The sequence below is a fragment of the Aplidium turbinatum genome, chromosome 12 (genome assembly GCF_918807975.1).
Source record: "Aplidium turbinatum chromosome 12, kaAplTurb1.1, whole genome shotgun sequence".
Lineage (NCBI taxonomy): Eukaryota > Metazoa > Chordata > Ascidiacea > Aplousobranchia > Polyclinidae > Aplidium > Aplidium turbinatum.
In genome coordinates, this window is record NC_137483.1 from 5784169 (window position 1) to 5801768 (window position 17600).

The following is a 17600-nucleotide window of genomic DNA, read 5'->3' on the forward strand; positions in this document are numbered from 1 at the left end:
CGTCAGTCTCTGTTCAAAGACATTTAAAATGTTCAAAGACATTTAATGTTCAAAGACATTTACTCCTTATCGCGCTTCGCCTTCCGTTATCTCGTCCAGCTGTATCAGAAACGATCGCGCTGCTTTCACAACGAACCACACCACATCAACACTCAACAGGGCCACTATTTTTTTTTACCCCACTTGACTATACTTTTTGAATGTTAAGCAAAATTTTGCTGTTTTCATACATTGCAGTCAAGAGAATGAAAAATTCCCCCCTGGTGGGGAACCACTGCCCTAACTATTAATTCATGCTAGTGATTCTGACTGTTATCAATCGCAGAAGATCAACCAATCAAGTTTGAAGCTTGCAAGAGCATGCCCTGTGTATGTAGGTCTTCGTACAAATAAACCTAGCTTGAACATTGTTTATCCTGCTTCTAATATATTAATCCATGGCCACCTAAAGGTACGGCCTGATTTGTCACATTTTGCAGAAATTTCCAGGTTTTTCTAACTGTGGGCGAACGTTATAAATTTTTCTAAAAATTAGATTTTTACGCTTTCTTTATTCTTTTCCCCAGATGACACAATAAGTTTTAACATTCTCACATGTTGAAAAACAAAGAAAATTTGATTTCGAAGATTTTAGTCAGACTGTTAATTTTCAATAACAGTCTGATTTTGCGTTTTTCAACTTACTTTTTCTCATTTGCTACCGTACTACTTCCCCAAGGCAACAAAAAAGTTTTATGTAATTAGGAAACCGCAAAAAGTAAAAACATCTTAAAAAATGTCAGTCAAGCACTAGCAGTAGCTGTAATCAAAATCTGCAAAATGTGACAAATCAGGCCGCATCTCCAGGTGGCCATGATTAATCTAATAGGTTGATGATTTAATAACATATTATATAATATATCTATTATGTCTCATCACCAAGATGATTTTGATGACGTTTCAATAAACACGAATGATTGTTTTGCAGAGTTTATTTGATGTAATCATTGTACTTTTATTGTAAATCAAGGTTGTAGTATTTGTAATAACTTGCTTCTTTGTCAGAGCCATTCAAAGATTTTTTCTAGTGCCAAAGTAAGACGTTGCCCAATACAATGAGCTACGTTCATCTTACTTGGGGTTTATTATTTGTGATGTTTGGTAAGTGCATTATTATTCAGTTCAGCACTTCAGCATGTTGAAAATGTTTAATGAATCGTTAATTGCATCGACAGTAGCCTATATATAATACTTAAAATTAAACTATGATTAGCTCGCAAGCCATAAAGCGGCCATGGCTGCTAAGTAGTGCTTGAATAACCGCCGGTGCTACCTCCTCACGAGTCCTCAGTCGGCCAAGTTTGGCCGCGGTTTCTTCTAGCCAATTATTTAATTTTGCAATAGAATGATCGTGGAATTAGAAGCAGAGATGCAGAATTACGTCAGCATGTCATAATCACCACTGTTGTATTGTGCGTTCTAACATTTCTAACACTCTAGCATAACATTAAAACAACAATACCATAGAAACCTACATCGTAACAAGTAGGCTAGCCAGTTTAATCACCTGGCTATATTGTCGCTTTTATGTCAATGTTGTCGGACATTGAATCGTTGTTAAAAAGGAGAACTAGGTTAGTTGACATCCGAGGGGAAAACACGTGTTTTCATAGTTGAGAAATGTGGGTTAGTGACATCATACCCTTAATGGTGACATCATAATGGAATATATAAATGGTCAGGTTTTATGAAAGGCGGTATGTAGTTGAAACAATTTACTGAGCTGAGAGAAGTTGAAACAATTTAGTGTCGTCATTAGGTGGTTCCGCAGTACCGGATTACAATCCCAATAAAGCAGTTTTTGCGTGGTGCAACGATTCTATTGCAGGACGTCGCCCAGACTTCAACAACGCTATGTGATCATTTTAGCATTGTTGCAAGTCAATTCTATTTACTTGTGCTATCGTTATTTGTATTATGGCCTCCAAGCACGCAGATTTGGCCGCCGAGAAGGAGCTCTCGGATGGCGGCCAGAAAAAAAGACGAGTTTTAAGGCCTGAGCTTGTACTGTGTCACTGTCTGTGCCTATTTCAGTTGCTTTTCTCCTACCAAATTGCATTGCTGTAGTGTAGCTCACAACACGGTAGCCTATAGCCTGTGGTAGGTTTGTAGGCTGCAGGTGACAGTTAAACTGGCTAGCCTACTTGTTACGATGTAGGTTTCTATGGTATTGTTGTTTTAATGTTATGCTAGAATGTTAGAAATGTTAGAAGGCATATGCCATACACTCAGCGTTAGAAACACATTGCCATGATGAGTTTTATTGCTGGACGATTTCATGTAGGCTATTCACTTAATACTGTTATGCTTGCATTGATTTAGGAATCTGCTTTCAATGTGCAAAGTCCCAATCATTTTCTGATCTTGGAAATTGTACTATCGTTAATTGTTCAAGCGAATTTGGAATGGCTTCTTTCACCTCCACCATTGTTCCTTCTGCTAGACTCCCGTGGTCTTTCAATTGGGTTTGGGATCCCGACGGTAGAAATGTAAGTATTCTTATCTCAACATACATGATTTTTTTGCATTATTTTTAGTAATTTTTTGATCAGAGTTGGATCAATTACACAGTTTTCAGTCCAATTACATTGTTGTGAGATTTTTAAATTACAATTACTTCCAAATGTAGTTAGCCAGGTATACGTTTCAAATTACAAAATATTATTAGGCTGCTCCTTATATGCAGCTAAAAATTTAAGTTGGAGGAAATTGTACGGTCGCCCCTTGCATTGGATTTGGTTCCAGTTGATGTAAACCACTTCCTGTGAAATATTTTTTCTTTTAAATGACAATTCAATGTATGCTCAATGCAAACAACATTTTACGTGGCAGGGTCCAATTGAAATTATATATATAATAACACAAAGGTAACAAAAATGTAAGTGGTTATCAATTGTTTTAATGATGAACATTTCTTATCACATGTTCACAATACTCTGACCTTCTGATTATCAACAAGTACAACTTTAGTTATGAGGCAGTTTCTTAGGGTGCTCACTGCTCAGGTACTATTTGGAAGATCATCATCATCATAATCCATCGTCGGTTTGTTCCCCACTAGTGGGGGTGGCCGATTGTTTCCGCGCAGCAATTGTTTTTATCCCTCTTCTCCATTTCACCCTGTCCCTTGCATCTTCCTCCTTCAGTCCGACTTCTTTATATTCATCCTTCACTTGTTGTTTCCACGTTCTTCTTGGACGACCGCGTTTCCTCTTCCCATCCACCTTTAGATCTAGTGCCTTTCTAAGAAAACTTCCTTCCTCCCTCCTTATCACATGTCCATACCATCTTACTCCATTTGCCCTTGCCATTTGGTCTATGGTCTCTCTCATCTCTAGCATATCCAACAATTCTTCAGTCCTTTTTTCCCTTCTCGTTTTCACCCCACACATTGTTCTCACCATTGACCTTTCCGTTCTTCTCAGGATTGCCAGTTCACTCTCTCTCAATACCCATGTCTCGCTACCATATAGCATTGCAGGCGCACACAGCTCCGATATACTTTTCCTTTCATCCTTAGTGAAAATTTTCTGCCATACAACATTTCCCCACATTCCCTGAACTTTGCCCAGCCCAATCTTGCCCTTGTTGTCACCGCTGCTTCACATCCACCACTTCCATCTATCCGATCACCCAGATAACAGAAGTTTGTCACTGTTTCGATGCCATGGCAGAACTCATCATCATGGCCTTCCACTTCATTCCTTCCTTTACTGCATTTCCCACAAACAAAACACTTCGCCAATCTTGTTGCGGCTCTCTTGACATTAGCACATCTTGCATGTACCCACTTCCCACATTCCTTGCATTGCATTGAGTTTCTCACCACTCTCTTGCCACACATTCCACAGGGATCTACTTTGCCCTCAACAACTGTTCCTTCTGTTCCACTCACCATCACTTTTGTTTTTTCAAGATTCACCTTCATACCCTTGGTTTCAAATGCTTCTTTCCATTTCTCAAACTTTCTCTCCAGTCCCTCCATACTATTACTTGTCAAGACCAGGTCGTCTGCATACAAAATTTCACTCAATAAGCCCTCCCTCACTCCTTCAGTTACAACGTCAACCACAATAGCAAATATCAGAGGTGACAAAACTGATCTTTGGTGTACACCAACCTTCACAAAAAACTTGTTTGAATAATTTGATCCAACTCTCACTTTTGTTCTTGCATCCTCATACATAGACGTCACAGCTCTCACTAATACCTCTGGTATACCTCTTTTCCTCATTGCCCACTCCATCACTTTCCTTGGTACTCTGTCAAATGCCTTTTCTAAGTCGATGAAACACATATATAGTTTTCTCTGCTTCTCTCGGTATTCCTTCTGCATTCTTCTCAATATAAACAGAGCATTGTGTTTTGTGTTTGTGTTAAATTGTGTTTTTTCCTCAGATTTTTTTCGCAGCCCGTTAGCCTTCACAGGCTAACAAAAAATATTGGCACATAGTGTGAGATTGTGAGAGTCATTTTATAATATTCCAAGGCTCCTGAGTCCGACAATGCAGTTAGTTTTTTTGAACGGGCTCTAGTTTTCGAGTTATTCGACAAAGAAATTTTGTAATTATTACCCTAAAGCAGGGGTGGGCAACGTGCGGCCCTTTTCCATTTTTTGTGAGGCCCTTCATCTTCGAGCTATTTTTCCCCAAATAAGGCTATTTAAATTAAGGCTATTTTCATCTCGATTTACACAATTTCGAAGCTTAAGAAGTGATATGATGATTTATTTGATGTGCGGCCCTCCTTTAAGCATTACATTTTCCTAACTGGCCCTTGTGTTAAAAAGGTTGCCCACCCCTGCCCTTAAGCTTTCTATTAGTAAAATCATTCATTTTTAGCTGTGTTTATGACTGTGATGTCATAATTGCATTTATCTAGTCTAGTTCAATTGGTTGTTATTGTAAAAAGTTCAAAACACAAGCTAGGGATGAAATGTGATTCCAAGCCTTTGCTTTTATTAAAATTCAAGTAAAATGAAGGGGAGGTGTACCACTGTACCAGCAAACATCTGTGAGATTGTCCCATGATACAAGAGAAGGATCCCTAGAGGATACAAACTGATATGCATAAATCAACTAGTGAATAAAACATAAAATAAATAAAAATATATATAATCCAGAAATTGATTGCAGCAGTTGCAAATAAAAGTGCTCAATGTTTAAAAGACAGAGCTAATGTAAACCATTATTTATTCAACTACAAAAAGTTTGCGCTACCATTGGTTTCATGTACTGCGAGGTACAATCATCAGGCGCATACTGAAAAACACATCAGCAGAAAATTAAAAGCTAAATCAAATATAGTTATTAATATCTGAAGCCTTTACAAATTGTTTCACTTAACGGATCATCAGAAGGTCTGAAAAAACATGCAAACAGTAATGAATCGATAAGTCTGAAAAGATATTAAATATTACAACTGTAATTTAATCTGCCAAAAAAAATCTCTAAACCTGTAATTCCTGAGACGATGTTAAATATTACAACTGAATTCATGAAAAGATATTAAATATTATAACCGTAATCCAATCTGCAGAAAAAAAACCTCAGAATTACTGAGGGCTACCTTCATCCGTTACGACAAAGTTTCAATCAATTTGTCCAAATGGAAACCAAGCAACATTGATGGCAACATCTGTGACATCACAAAGAAGCAAAATGCATATGTGATGATCAGCGCAACCTGTAGTAACCTGAACAAAAATGAATGAAATTTGTTTTTAAACCTGTAAAAAGTAAATGAGATTTATGACCTGTAAAAATCAAATGAAATTTAATTTTTTCAAAATTATAACCTGTGAAAATCCCAAGGAATCGTGATGATGTAACCTGTAGAAACCTGAACAAATGAAATAAAATCTGTTTTTAAACCTGTAAAAATTAAATGAGATTTATAGCCTGTAAAAATGAAATGAAATATTTTTAAAAAAACCTGTGAAAATCAAAAGGAATTTATTTTATTTTGAAGTACTTGAGTTTGAATTTGTTTCTATGACGACATTTGCCGACCAGTTCCGAACGCTTGTTCAAAAGGTGGCCACTATCAGCCTTCAGAATGGCCAGCTTTTCAGCCAAACATAGGCCACAATTGTAACGACCACCTCCACTATAAGGCCGAGCACAGCTGTGGATGGACCAAGTTATTTTAGGATCAACACCCTTGTCCTTAAGGTCCCAAACTGCCTTAGATAGTTCGGTGCTGTTTCGTTTAGATCTATCCATGAAGGAACATTTATGGTTGGAAAAACGTTTTTTAAAAGTAGTTTCACAACAACCAATGCAATTAAGAACCTTCGGGCCGTTATCAATGGTGGCTTTGCAAACAACAGCCTTCTGCAAGCATTGCCCATTCAAAGGACTATCTGGCTTTACCCTACAATTGCAACCAGGCTGCGATGGTTCATTATCAGCCTGCAATATTGCTTTATTGTGGGAGGATATAATACTTGCAACATTCGGAGTACAACTGTAGCTCAGCTTAATAGTATTACGGTTGAATATTTTGTGCAATCTATGATGGGGCGGGAAGTGTATGGAAGCAAGCCTAAAAAATTCCTTACCAATATTGCTATCAACCTGCAAGCTGTAAGGAGGGTTAATCCATAACATTTTTCGACTCCTTTTCCTAGATGTTTGCAAGTTATTAGCAGGGTTGTAGCAAACTCTCTCCGCAAAACCACTTTTCAAAAGGGCATCATTATAAACAGATGTGGTCTTGTCAAATTCATTTTGGCCAAATGATGTGGCGGACGATCGCTTTGCAATCATAGTCGGGATTGTCTCTTAATATTGGGTGGGTGATTAGACTGGGCATGGATGTAAATTGGATCATTATTGGGTTTACAATAAGGCCAGAATTTACCAGATAGCAAATTCAAAGTGACGTCAAGAAAATCAGTTTCAATTAGTCCAGTGTCCATAGTAATATTTAAGCCATGTTGTTTAAATAAGTGAATGACATTTTTCCTCAAACAATCAACTTAAGGGCCGGATAAATTACGCAAAATAGCCAGACCATCATCACGATATAATCCAAGCATGTCTCTGTCAACAATAGCAGAAAGTTCATTCAAAAGAAACAAGCCGACCAACTCACAAATCTCAGCACGATCAAATGAGCCCATTGTAACATCGAACAAACCATCTTTCTTAGCCCAAGTTTCACCGCCATCAAAAAGCAATGGTTTCCTAGCATGGAAAATTGTTTGTATGATACAATCATCCAAATCCATAAATGGTTTGGCAAACTCAATTACTTTACACAAAAGTTCCTCTGTAATGGATGGATAAAAATCAACAATGTCAAATTTCATAAAGGTGCATTGACGTTTAGATGGAATAGCCTTAAACCAGGATAACACAGAGTCTGTGTTTTTCCATTGATTCAGTCATGATGCATCACGGATGGTTACGTTAATAGAGTCCAAGTATTGTTTACTTATACGGCCAATCTGGGACTTGGAAGGGTTAATCAACCTGCATTTAGGGTTCGATGTAAAGTTAGGTTTATGATCTTTTAGTGTAGTAAACGCTGGGTTGCTTGATACTTTTTCAACCCGATCATCAACCTTTAACGCCTTGGCAATATTGTTAGCCTCAGTATTGATTGTGTCACTGATAGTAGGATTCACCTTTTTGTATTTTGCCGATACATTATCATTAAGTAATTTTTTATAATCCTGGGTTTTAACTTTGTATAAGTTAGTAGTTTTATCTGCTGATATCAACAGATCCGGAGAGTTAATAATGTTCTTAATGTCATTACTTAGTTTTCTCTGGAAAGAATTGTAAATGAGTTTGAACTTAATATTACGAACCATCTCGTATAAACCATTCTCAAATGGTATCAAAGCACCATGATGTGGAGGTGTTCTTTCAGTCGTAAAGCCAAAGTTATTAAAATGCTCAGACTGAGAAACATCCTGCTGGTTAAGATCGAAAAAATAGGCCTTCCAACGTAAACGTTTAATAAAATTTTCAATCTTACCTAACATCGTCTTCAAATATCGATCCTTACTTGGAATAGCAATGTTTTTTAAAGAATAACCGTAGTTAATCTTTTCCAGATTTATAATAACTGGATGGTAGTATCAAAAGAAAGTGCTCAACTGACACAGTACCAGGAGCAAAATTAAAACAATGAAAACTATTAATACTACAAAAAGTGCTCAATGCTAAGCAAAAATACAAAGCAGAGCGAATTAAATCAAATACACTGGTCTACAAATTTCAACTTTTTTTTTCAGGTTTGGGTTTTGACAACTGATTTTGGCTAATTTTGGGGCGCTGAATCCGAAAATGAACTCAAATTTTCTTTATCACATCAAGTTTTCTTTCTATCGTTGCCATTATTTTATGAAATTGACCAATTTTTACCCTTTTCAGTGCAGTAAAATGTCAAGTATAATTATTTTCTGACAGCTATAAACTTTCAAACATAGAGATATTTTTACACTAAATTCATAAATTGGTTCAGATTTCCGCTAAAATAAAAAAAATTCCTGTTATGATAATCGTAATAGGACATAGTGGAGATTGGTAGCGTTGAGTTTTTCCATGCTGGCTTGAACTCCCTGTCTTGGCTTCTCAGGCGTTATCTGTGGGTCAGCTTCTATCCCTGTGCAGTGTGCAGATGGAATATCGTAGGAAGACAGCTGGTGAGAGCAGGGCCGGATTTAGCTGATGGGGGGCCGGGGCACTTTTAGATCGGGGGGCCCCCGTGCAAAAAAATGTTTTGCGCTTACGGCGCGAAAAACCATCTCTATGTCTACAGTAGCATCAGTCCAGTACTGCACAGCATTTTGAAGAAATTTTAAAGGCCAAAAAGAAAGAAATAACACAAAATCACATTTTTTCCACATTGGGGGGCCCGGGGCAACTGCCCCCTCTGCTCCCCCCCCCTAAATCCGGGCCTGGGTGAGAGTAGATTTGACTTAGTAATAAATTCTTGCCTAGTAATGAAGATTTATTTAGAAGTTTAATAAAGCACAATAGGCTACATTGTAGCCTACAGACCAACATCAGAGTTCAAGCTGAAAAGTGGTTTGTAGAAGGAAAAGGTAGTTTCATACTTTATTAGTTTGAGTTCAAGTCGGTTAGAGTTTTTGGTATAGTGGTGTTTCTGTGGAAAAACTTGCTCTTAGAAAACTACTAACAAAGAAAGGTTATATTTGATCTCAAGCTATGTCTGCTTCCAGCAAAAGAGGAAAATGTTGTAATGATCCGGATATATTTTATTACATTTGTGGATGCTTCATGTTGAAGTCTCAACAATGCAATATTACCACGTTTGTAAAAAGGGCATATCTTGCTTACTTTAAAGTCAAGTTGGGGGACCAGGACAAAAGCTGGGCTCCTCAAAAAGTGTGCAAGACATGCGTTGAATGTCTGAGAAGTTGGTCGCAAGGAAAAGGTTCACAAATGAAATTTCGAATACCCATGATTTGGCGAGAGCAACAAAATCATGTTGACGATTGTTATTTTTGTCTTCTTAGTGTGAAAGGGTATAACAAAAAGAGTAAACATCGTTTGAAATATCCAAATCTGGATTCGGCATTGCGGCCAGTTCCTTACAGTGATGAAAGGCCACTGCCAGTATTTACATTACTTCCAGAACTACACGAAGAGGCTATTTCTTCTTCAGAAGCATCGTTTAGTGAAGGAGAAAGTGAAATTTTTCAACCAGCACCTGAGGATCTGTCAGAAAAGCCGTCCCAGTTTAATCAGATGGAATTAAATGATTTAGTGAGAGATTTGTATTTGCGTAAGCAATTTGCGGAGTTATTGGCATCAAGGCTACAGGAAAGGAAACTTCTCCAAGCTGGTACAAGCGTGACATTTTATCGCAAACGAGAAGAAGAACTGCTTCCATATTTGCTTACCACAATGATTTCGTTTATTGCAACAATATAGAAGGGCTTCTTCTAGAAATGGGATTACCACAGTATGATGCAGACGAATGGAGACTTTTCATTGATAGCTCCAAACGAAGTTTGAAGTGTGTTCTACTTCACAATGGTAACGTGTACAGTTCTATTCCGATAAGACATTCGGTGACAATGAAAGAAGAGTATCAGAACATCAAAACCGTTCTTGAAAAGTTAAAGTACCATGAGCATGGTTGGCTCATCTGTGTAGATTTAAAAATGGTGAACTTTTTGCTTGGGCAACAAAGTGGCTACACCAAGTACCCATGTTTCCTATGCTAGTGGGACAGCAGGGCCAAGGATCAGCACTGGAACAAAGAAGAGTGGCCTCCAAGGCTCACCTTGACACCTGGAGACAAAAATATCATACGTGATCAGTTAGTTGATATCAAAAAGATCCTCTTGCCTCCTCTTCACATCAAACTTGGTCTCATGAAAGTATGAAACAATATGTAAAAGCTTTGAATCATGAAGGAGAGTGTTTTAAGTATATATGTTATGCTTTTCCTGGTCTCAGTGAAGAGAAAAAAAGAGCTAGGATTTTCAATGGACCACAAATCAGGCAATTGTTAAAGGATGAAAATTTTGTGAAATCAATGTTGCCATTCGAGGCTAGAGCTTGGAATGCTTTCAGTGCTGTTATGAGAATTTTTTTGGGAAACAAACAGAAAAGCAGAAAATTATAAAGATCTCCTAAGGGAGCTACTGCTTAGTTTTGTAGATTTGGGATGCAGGATGAGCATCAAAGTTCACTGTTTGAAGAGCCATGCGGATGAGTTTCCAGAAAACCTTGGGAAAGTTAGTGTAGAACAGGGTCAACATTTCCACCAGGATATTAAAATTATGGAGGAACGTTATCAAGGTCGGTGGGATTGTCATATGATGGCCGACTATTGCTGGAGTTTTAAAAGAGAAGTTCCAGATGCTGCTCATAAAAGAAAGTCCCTCAAAAGAGCATTTTTAAGCTTATAAGTGAAGAGTTCATATTTTATGAAAGCTCTTTTTCTGACTGTTTCTGAACTCGCCCTGCCCAAGTCCCTTTGAGTCAATCTTTATTTTGGCACTTAGCTATTTCTGTGTGTGTCCTCAGAATTTCTGCACTCCATTGGAATGTCTATATGCATATTGTGTGAACTATAGGCTATAATTCAGATAATACCTTGTCACTATCCTATCGACATGTTCGTCAGCATAATGTAGCGTTTAATGTTATTATGGTTGCTCTTTTGCATGCCTATTTTTTATTTCAAGGCATAAAATTTTATTAAAAACAACGCAAATTTGTGTGAATATAATATAGAATGCTTGTTTGCTAATTAAAGCTAGATTATTGCAGGTAAAACAGTGTTTATTGCATCAGAATTCCTTGTTTTGACAACAGAGGGGGGGCAAAAATTGATTTTTTTCAAAAATTAGGGATATTTCATATCTCAAAAACGTGATGTGATAGAGAAAATCTGAGTTAATTTTCGCATTCAGCGCCCCAAAATTAGCTAAAATGAGTTGTCAAAACCTAAACCTGAAATTTTGTGTAGACCAGTGATATAGTTATTAATATCTGAAGCCTTTACAAATTGTTTCACCTAACGGATCATCAGAAGGTCTGAAAAAACATGCAAACCGTAATGAATCGATAATTCTGAAAAGATATTAAATATTACAACTGTAATTTAATCTGCCAAAAAAAATCTCTAAACCTGTAATTCCTGAGACGATATTAAATATTATGATACAACTGTAATTTAATCTGCAAAAAAGCCTCTAAACCTGAATTCATGAAAAGATATTAAATATTATAACCGTAATCCAATCTGCAGAAAAAAAACCTCAGAATTACTGAGGGCTACCTTCATCCGTTACGACAAAGTTTCAATCAATTTGTCCAAATGGAAACCAAGCAACATTGATGGCAACATCTGTGACATCACAAAGAAGCAAAATGCATATGTGATGATCAGCGCAACCTGTAGTAACCTGAACAAAAATGAATGAAATTTGTTTTTAAACCTGTAAAAATTAAATGAGATTTATGACCTGTAAAAATGAAATTTAATTTTTTCAAAATTATAACCTGTGAAAATCCCAAAGAATTGTGATGATGTAACCTGTAGAAACCTGAACAAATGAAATAAAATCTGTTTTTAAACCTGTAAAAATTAAATGAGATTTATAGCCTGTAAAAATGAAATGAAATATTTTTAAAAAAACCTGTGAAAATCAAAAGGAATTCATTTTATTTTGAAGTACTTGAGTTTGAATTTGTTTCTATGACGACATTTGCCGACCAGTTCCGAACGCTTGTTCAAAAGGTGACCACTATCAGCCTTCAGAATGGCCAGCTTTTCAGCCAAACATAGGCCACAATTGTTACGACCACCTCCACTATAAGGCCGAGCCCAGAACATGAAAAGTGCGTCACGTTTTAATTGCAACTGCTGATCAATCAATTTGTATCAACAAGAGAGATGAAATCATATCAAAATGTAGACATCGCAACAAATTTAAATAAAAAAGTTATCGTTAGTATTGCTTGTGACGCACTTTTCATGTTTATTGCAGTTTTTTCATCTTCACAATTAGCTTACGCTCAATTGCTGCTTCCTATCGAACAGGCCTATTGCTTTTTGCATTCGCTTTAATTTATTTACCATATGTTTAACGCATATTTTTCTTAACCATTGCCTTTAGTTTTCTTTTTTTACTCCCTTTCCTTTTTCAAAAAATTATATTTAATTTGTTATTCAGACGTCACAATGAATGATTGTCCGCTTTTCCTTAGTAACATCTTCAAAACAGTTCTAAATTTTGCTTGATAAAAAATTTTGCCTTTGACGTATATATAGCTTTTAATTTTCTGCTTATGTGTTTTTCAGTATGCGCCTGATGATTGTACCTCGCAGTACATGAAACCAATGGTAGCGCAAACTTTTTGTAGTTGAATAAATAATGGTTTAAAAATATATATATAATATATATATTATACGTAATAAAAAAAAAATTCAGTAAAGTCACACTTTCTAATGGGCGATACAATTATGTTTCGCTGGAGCTTGTATAGACGAGTCAATATACGGAAAAAAGGCTCCTAACCCCAAAAAATTGATACAAAAGGTTTTTCAACGGATTCTGTTACCAATGGGCATACTAAATAACATAAAAGTCTACCAAAAAGTCTACCAAAATCGGACACCCAGAAAGGGGTCATTTTCAAGGAAATGTATGGCATATTTGTAAATAGTTTTGCGTATTGGGTAGATGGTGATATTCAAGTTTTTATTGTTCTTGTGTTTGTGACATCATAATCACATGAATGCGTGAATGGTTGCATCACAATGCAAGCAAAGTTATCGTTGTTAAAGTCGAAAAGATTTATTCCACCAGCACTTATAAAAGAAGTACCGGTACTAGGGACTTTGAGGGTCTGTTCAATAGCAAGACTGATTGCCTTTTCTGCGGAAATAATGTTCATGATGGAAGTGAAGACTATAGTTATGTGAAAACTGATATCTTCGCAAAGGCAATATTGGATTGCAGTGAAAACCGCCATGATGAGTGGTCTTTGAAAGTCAAAGGTAGAATTGAATACTATTGTGGTGATCTACATGCTGCAGACTGCGTATATCACAAAGTATGTAGCAGCAATTTCAGGTGTAGCCGTGATGTCCCCTTGCAGTTTCAGACTGATCGCGATTCAAAGCGTAGGAAAGCTGGAAGGCCAAAGAATGAGGATCAAGAGCAAGCCTTCACAAAGATGTGTGCGTACTAGGGTGTTGCAGGCGCCCCGACCCTCTTGGATTTTGCTTACCTTTTTTGTGGTACTGTGTTTAGATCAGTAGATCACAAATATAAAGTTTCATAAATTTTCATCGACGTTTACCTCCACCGCCGAGGCCATTTTGAGGCCCACTTTTTGAATTTTTTTATGTATTTTGCCACTAGAGGGCAGTGTATAAGTTTTGCAATATTGGGGGTACATTTAAAGGATGCTCTATGATGTTCTGAATTGTTTAAAAAAAAATTGGAGAAATGGGATAAGTATATTCTAAAATATTCAAGTTTTGTCACTCATTTTTTGCACAATACTGCTCCTAGTGGTGAAAAGAAAAATTAAAATATCTTGAAAACTACTCATCATATTGTTATGGAACTTGCATGCACCCCCCCATTTTCATGGGTAAGGAGTTTGATTTTAGCAATATTTTTGAAAAATATTACCACTAGAGGGCGGTAGTTCTAATTTTGAACTATTTTCCTGTGAAAAGGCGATATTGTTGCATTTCTTGAGCTGTGCTTCTGAAGAATACAATTTCATGGTTTATGCACAACAAAATTTATTCAATTGTAAAGAAACTGCATGCATGCATGTACTATATCAATAAATCCAAACAGGCAATGTGAGTCTTAGTTAACACAATTTCCGCAAAGGCAGTTGTGCATCTTCATTGTGTTGATAAATGACGTTTTCTAAGATTTGGTATCTTCGATTCTCCTCCACCACTTGAATATAGTTTTGCAGATTTTTTTCTTGTTTTGCTAGATGAAGAAAGTCGGATACCACTTTTACCCCTCTCTCTGCTGAATCTTTACAGACTTTGAGTGCACTTATGATACCATTAGCAGAAGCATAGCCATCATCTATTTCCCACTTTTTTGGGTGTTTGACAAGAAAAGTTGTTGAAATGTGCAAAAGTTCAAATAACATTTTGCTGCTGGCATTTGCATAGGAGCACAATGACAGTGAGTTACCATTAACAATGTCTGGCAGCTCTGGCTTACCGTATCCATTACCAAACCTGTTTGTAACCTGGCCATGAACTTACACTTGTAATAGTGATTATGAGATGGGATTTTTGGTCAAACAAAGTATCCTTTTTAAATTTTTGACCAACTCCAACTTTTTGAGGTCCCATGACCCCCTTGAAATTTAGAGAAATACCCCCTCGGTAGACATAAATTTCAAATGTTTGAATGATCATAAGTTCTGGTTAGAATGTAGTAGAACCCTTATCTTTTCATTAATTCTGCATGGTTTTTCATTCTGAACAAGATTACATGGTTTTTAAGGTGTTAGAGTAATTTAAAAAAAAAAATTTTTTTTTGCAAGTTTTAAAAAAAAATTACAATACCGTATTTCGCGGCATATAAGACGACCCCTGACTTTACAAGCAAAAATCTGTGATTTAAGGTATGTTCGCCAGATAAAACGACCCCCCACTTCCATCTGTTGCTATGCCGTAGGTGACACTGCAAGTCACTAGTGATATATACTACTCTAAGTTTATCGCTTCTTTGCTGTATTTCACGTAATTAATGTTACAATTGCATAACAGCAAAATCCTGGCATTGCACTGTTGGACGTGCACCTTCTATTTATCCAATGAAAACCCGGTTAATCCCTTCGTTAAATAGGTTCTTCCCGCTGTGAACAGCCGCTTACTATTTCCATTATCTGCCCAGCTGAGTTACACGTTGATTTACTGTTTCAAGACGTAGCTCTACCAAGTCCGACTTTGGATTCTCAGTTACAATTGCACAACGCATACTGGTAGTCTTATTATTCCAATCAGCACCGTCAGCAATGACAAGTCATTCAACATGGCATCGCAATGCCATTGCATATAGAAAGAAGATCACTGATGATGGTTTGTTGAAATTGAGGAATGCTGTCATCCATCAGCTTTGTTTCGATGGAAAAAAGCTATTCAATCGGGAAAGACTGGCAGTGGCTGTTATTTCCAATTTTATATATATATGGTTGCTTTTTCATTGCCCTCAAAATGTTCAGGGAAAAGGAAAGTGCTAGGGGGAGGCAAGTTTTACATCTATAAAATAAAGCTTGTTGCAATCGATGACATGCAAAATATCTTGTGTGTAATTTCTGACAGTACTGCAGTTAACACAGGCTCAAAAAAAGGAATAGTGACGATAATCGTGAAATATTGCAATCTGAAATACGGCCAAGATTGAATATCGCTTGAATGTTTGTATCATTGCATTGAGCTGCTGTTAGGAGATGTCATAACAGCTATTGATGGCAATACAAAATCACCGGATCTTTTAAGTAATGGAGCTCTGTTTAATTTCATTAGCCAACTAACAAAAAATCACTTAATGGTTGATGAACTACAAAATTACAGAGATACTTTAATTAAGCCATCAGAGAAAACCAAAAGAATTCTTCTTTGGGAAAGAAAGCAACATCAACTCCAGGCAACAAATTCATGAGAGCTGACCAAGCTTTACTCTTAGTCCTAAGTTGTGCAACATTCCAGGACATTCCTGATGAGTTGAAACAATACTTGTTCGTTGCACAGGAGGCTGTCCAGTGTCCATCATGCTCGCTGTTTGACCAATGGCTATCTTCGTATTCTACTTTTTAGGTCATTTGCACTCAATGCCACTCAACTTGCTAGATTAAGGTCTATCAGCCAATTTATAGTTGATGTGTATGGTCCATTGTTTATTTCAATTTTTTCCACCCCAGTGCTGTAAACGGACCAGCCATTACACTTCCCAATAGAGATTTGATGGCAGCGTCTGATCATGCTATTGTAAAGTATGCGATTCCAAGCTTTATAAGGAATGGAAGCTTGTGGGTTTCCCCAAAAATGTCACCCTGGCATTTCATTCTGATGAACCACCAATTTTGCCACAAAACGTCAGCAAGATTGCAACAAAGCCAATAGAAACCAAAAAAACTGAGTCAATGCTTGCGCTATCAGGTAAAAAGGCACTCATTTCATTTTATGATGTCACCAGTCAGTGTTCTCCATGTCTTTCATTGGGCACACCGGCTGCATGGAGATCGTTCAAAAACAGTCAGATGAACAATGAAAGAGTCATTGGACTGCTGAAACGATGTGTCATCGAAAAACGAGTCAAGGATTGCACAGATGCCAATGATGATGATATACAAATACAATTGAAAAGGCTGACAATGATATTCGCCAATATGTGGTTGCAATGATGCAATAAGAATGCATGTTTAGTTATGGTTTAGCATGTTACAAGTTTAATACGAAAATTTAGTAGGCTACGTTATCGTGAATGTTTTACATTAACTTTGGTTAGTCTTTTGTGTTTTCCTATCTTGTATTTTCTAAGTTGCCTGTGGAGTGTATTGAAATTCTTTGTATTATTTTCTACGTAGTGAATGCCATTATCAAGTTTCGTTTCAAAAAAAATATCAAAATCTAATTTTTTTGTAATTTTTAAAAAAATATTTTTTTTTTACGACTTTAAAAACCATGTAATCTTGTTTAGCATGAAAAATCATGCAGAATTAATGAAAAGATGATGGTTTTATTACATTCTAACCAGAAGTTATGACCATTCAAACATTTGACTTTTATGTCTAATAGGGGGTATTTCTCTATATTTCAAGGGGGGTATGGGACCTCAAAAAATTGGAGTTGGTCAAAAATTTAAAAAGGATACTTCGTTTGACCAAAAATCCCATCTCATAATCACTATTACAAAAAAACTTTTTTGAAATGGAACACCCTAATCCTCAGGTCATACTTCGCAAGCACAAACCAAGAAGGTGATGAAGAATCACAGAAGAGAGCATTACTTGAAGCAGCTGCCAGGCTCATAAAGAGTGACATCAAGACAAATGTGCCATCCGTTAACG

The 17600-nt window shown here is 36.7% G+C and overlaps 2 protein-coding genes across 7 annotated transcripts in view; one reads left to right on the forward strand and one right to left on the reverse strand.

Moving 5' to 3' along the window:
- Window positions 1-17600, reverse strand: part of LOC145781078 (uncharacterized) — a 446514-nt gene that overhangs the window by 145000 nt on the left and 283914 nt on the right. The gene's annotated exons all lie outside the window — the stretch shown is intronic.
- The window catches only part of LOC145781075 (uncharacterized), a 67600-nt gene continuing 51021 nt past the window's right edge, over window positions 1022-17600 (forward strand). For 4 of the 6 annotated variants that reach the window (XM_082592819.1, XM_082592818.1, XM_082592821.1 and 1 more), the window contains exons 1-2: window positions 1022-1140; window positions 2362-2528. In XM_082592819.1, coding sequence (XP_082448945.1) covers window positions 1095-1140; window positions 2362-2528 — 213 coding nt within the window. In that variant the 5' untranslated portion in view covers window positions 1022-1094. Of the gene's footprint in view, window positions 1141-1859; window positions 2140-2361; window positions 2529-17600 lie in introns of those variants that run through there. The other 2 variants (XM_082592822.1, XM_082592823.1) reach the window with 2 other exon arrangements.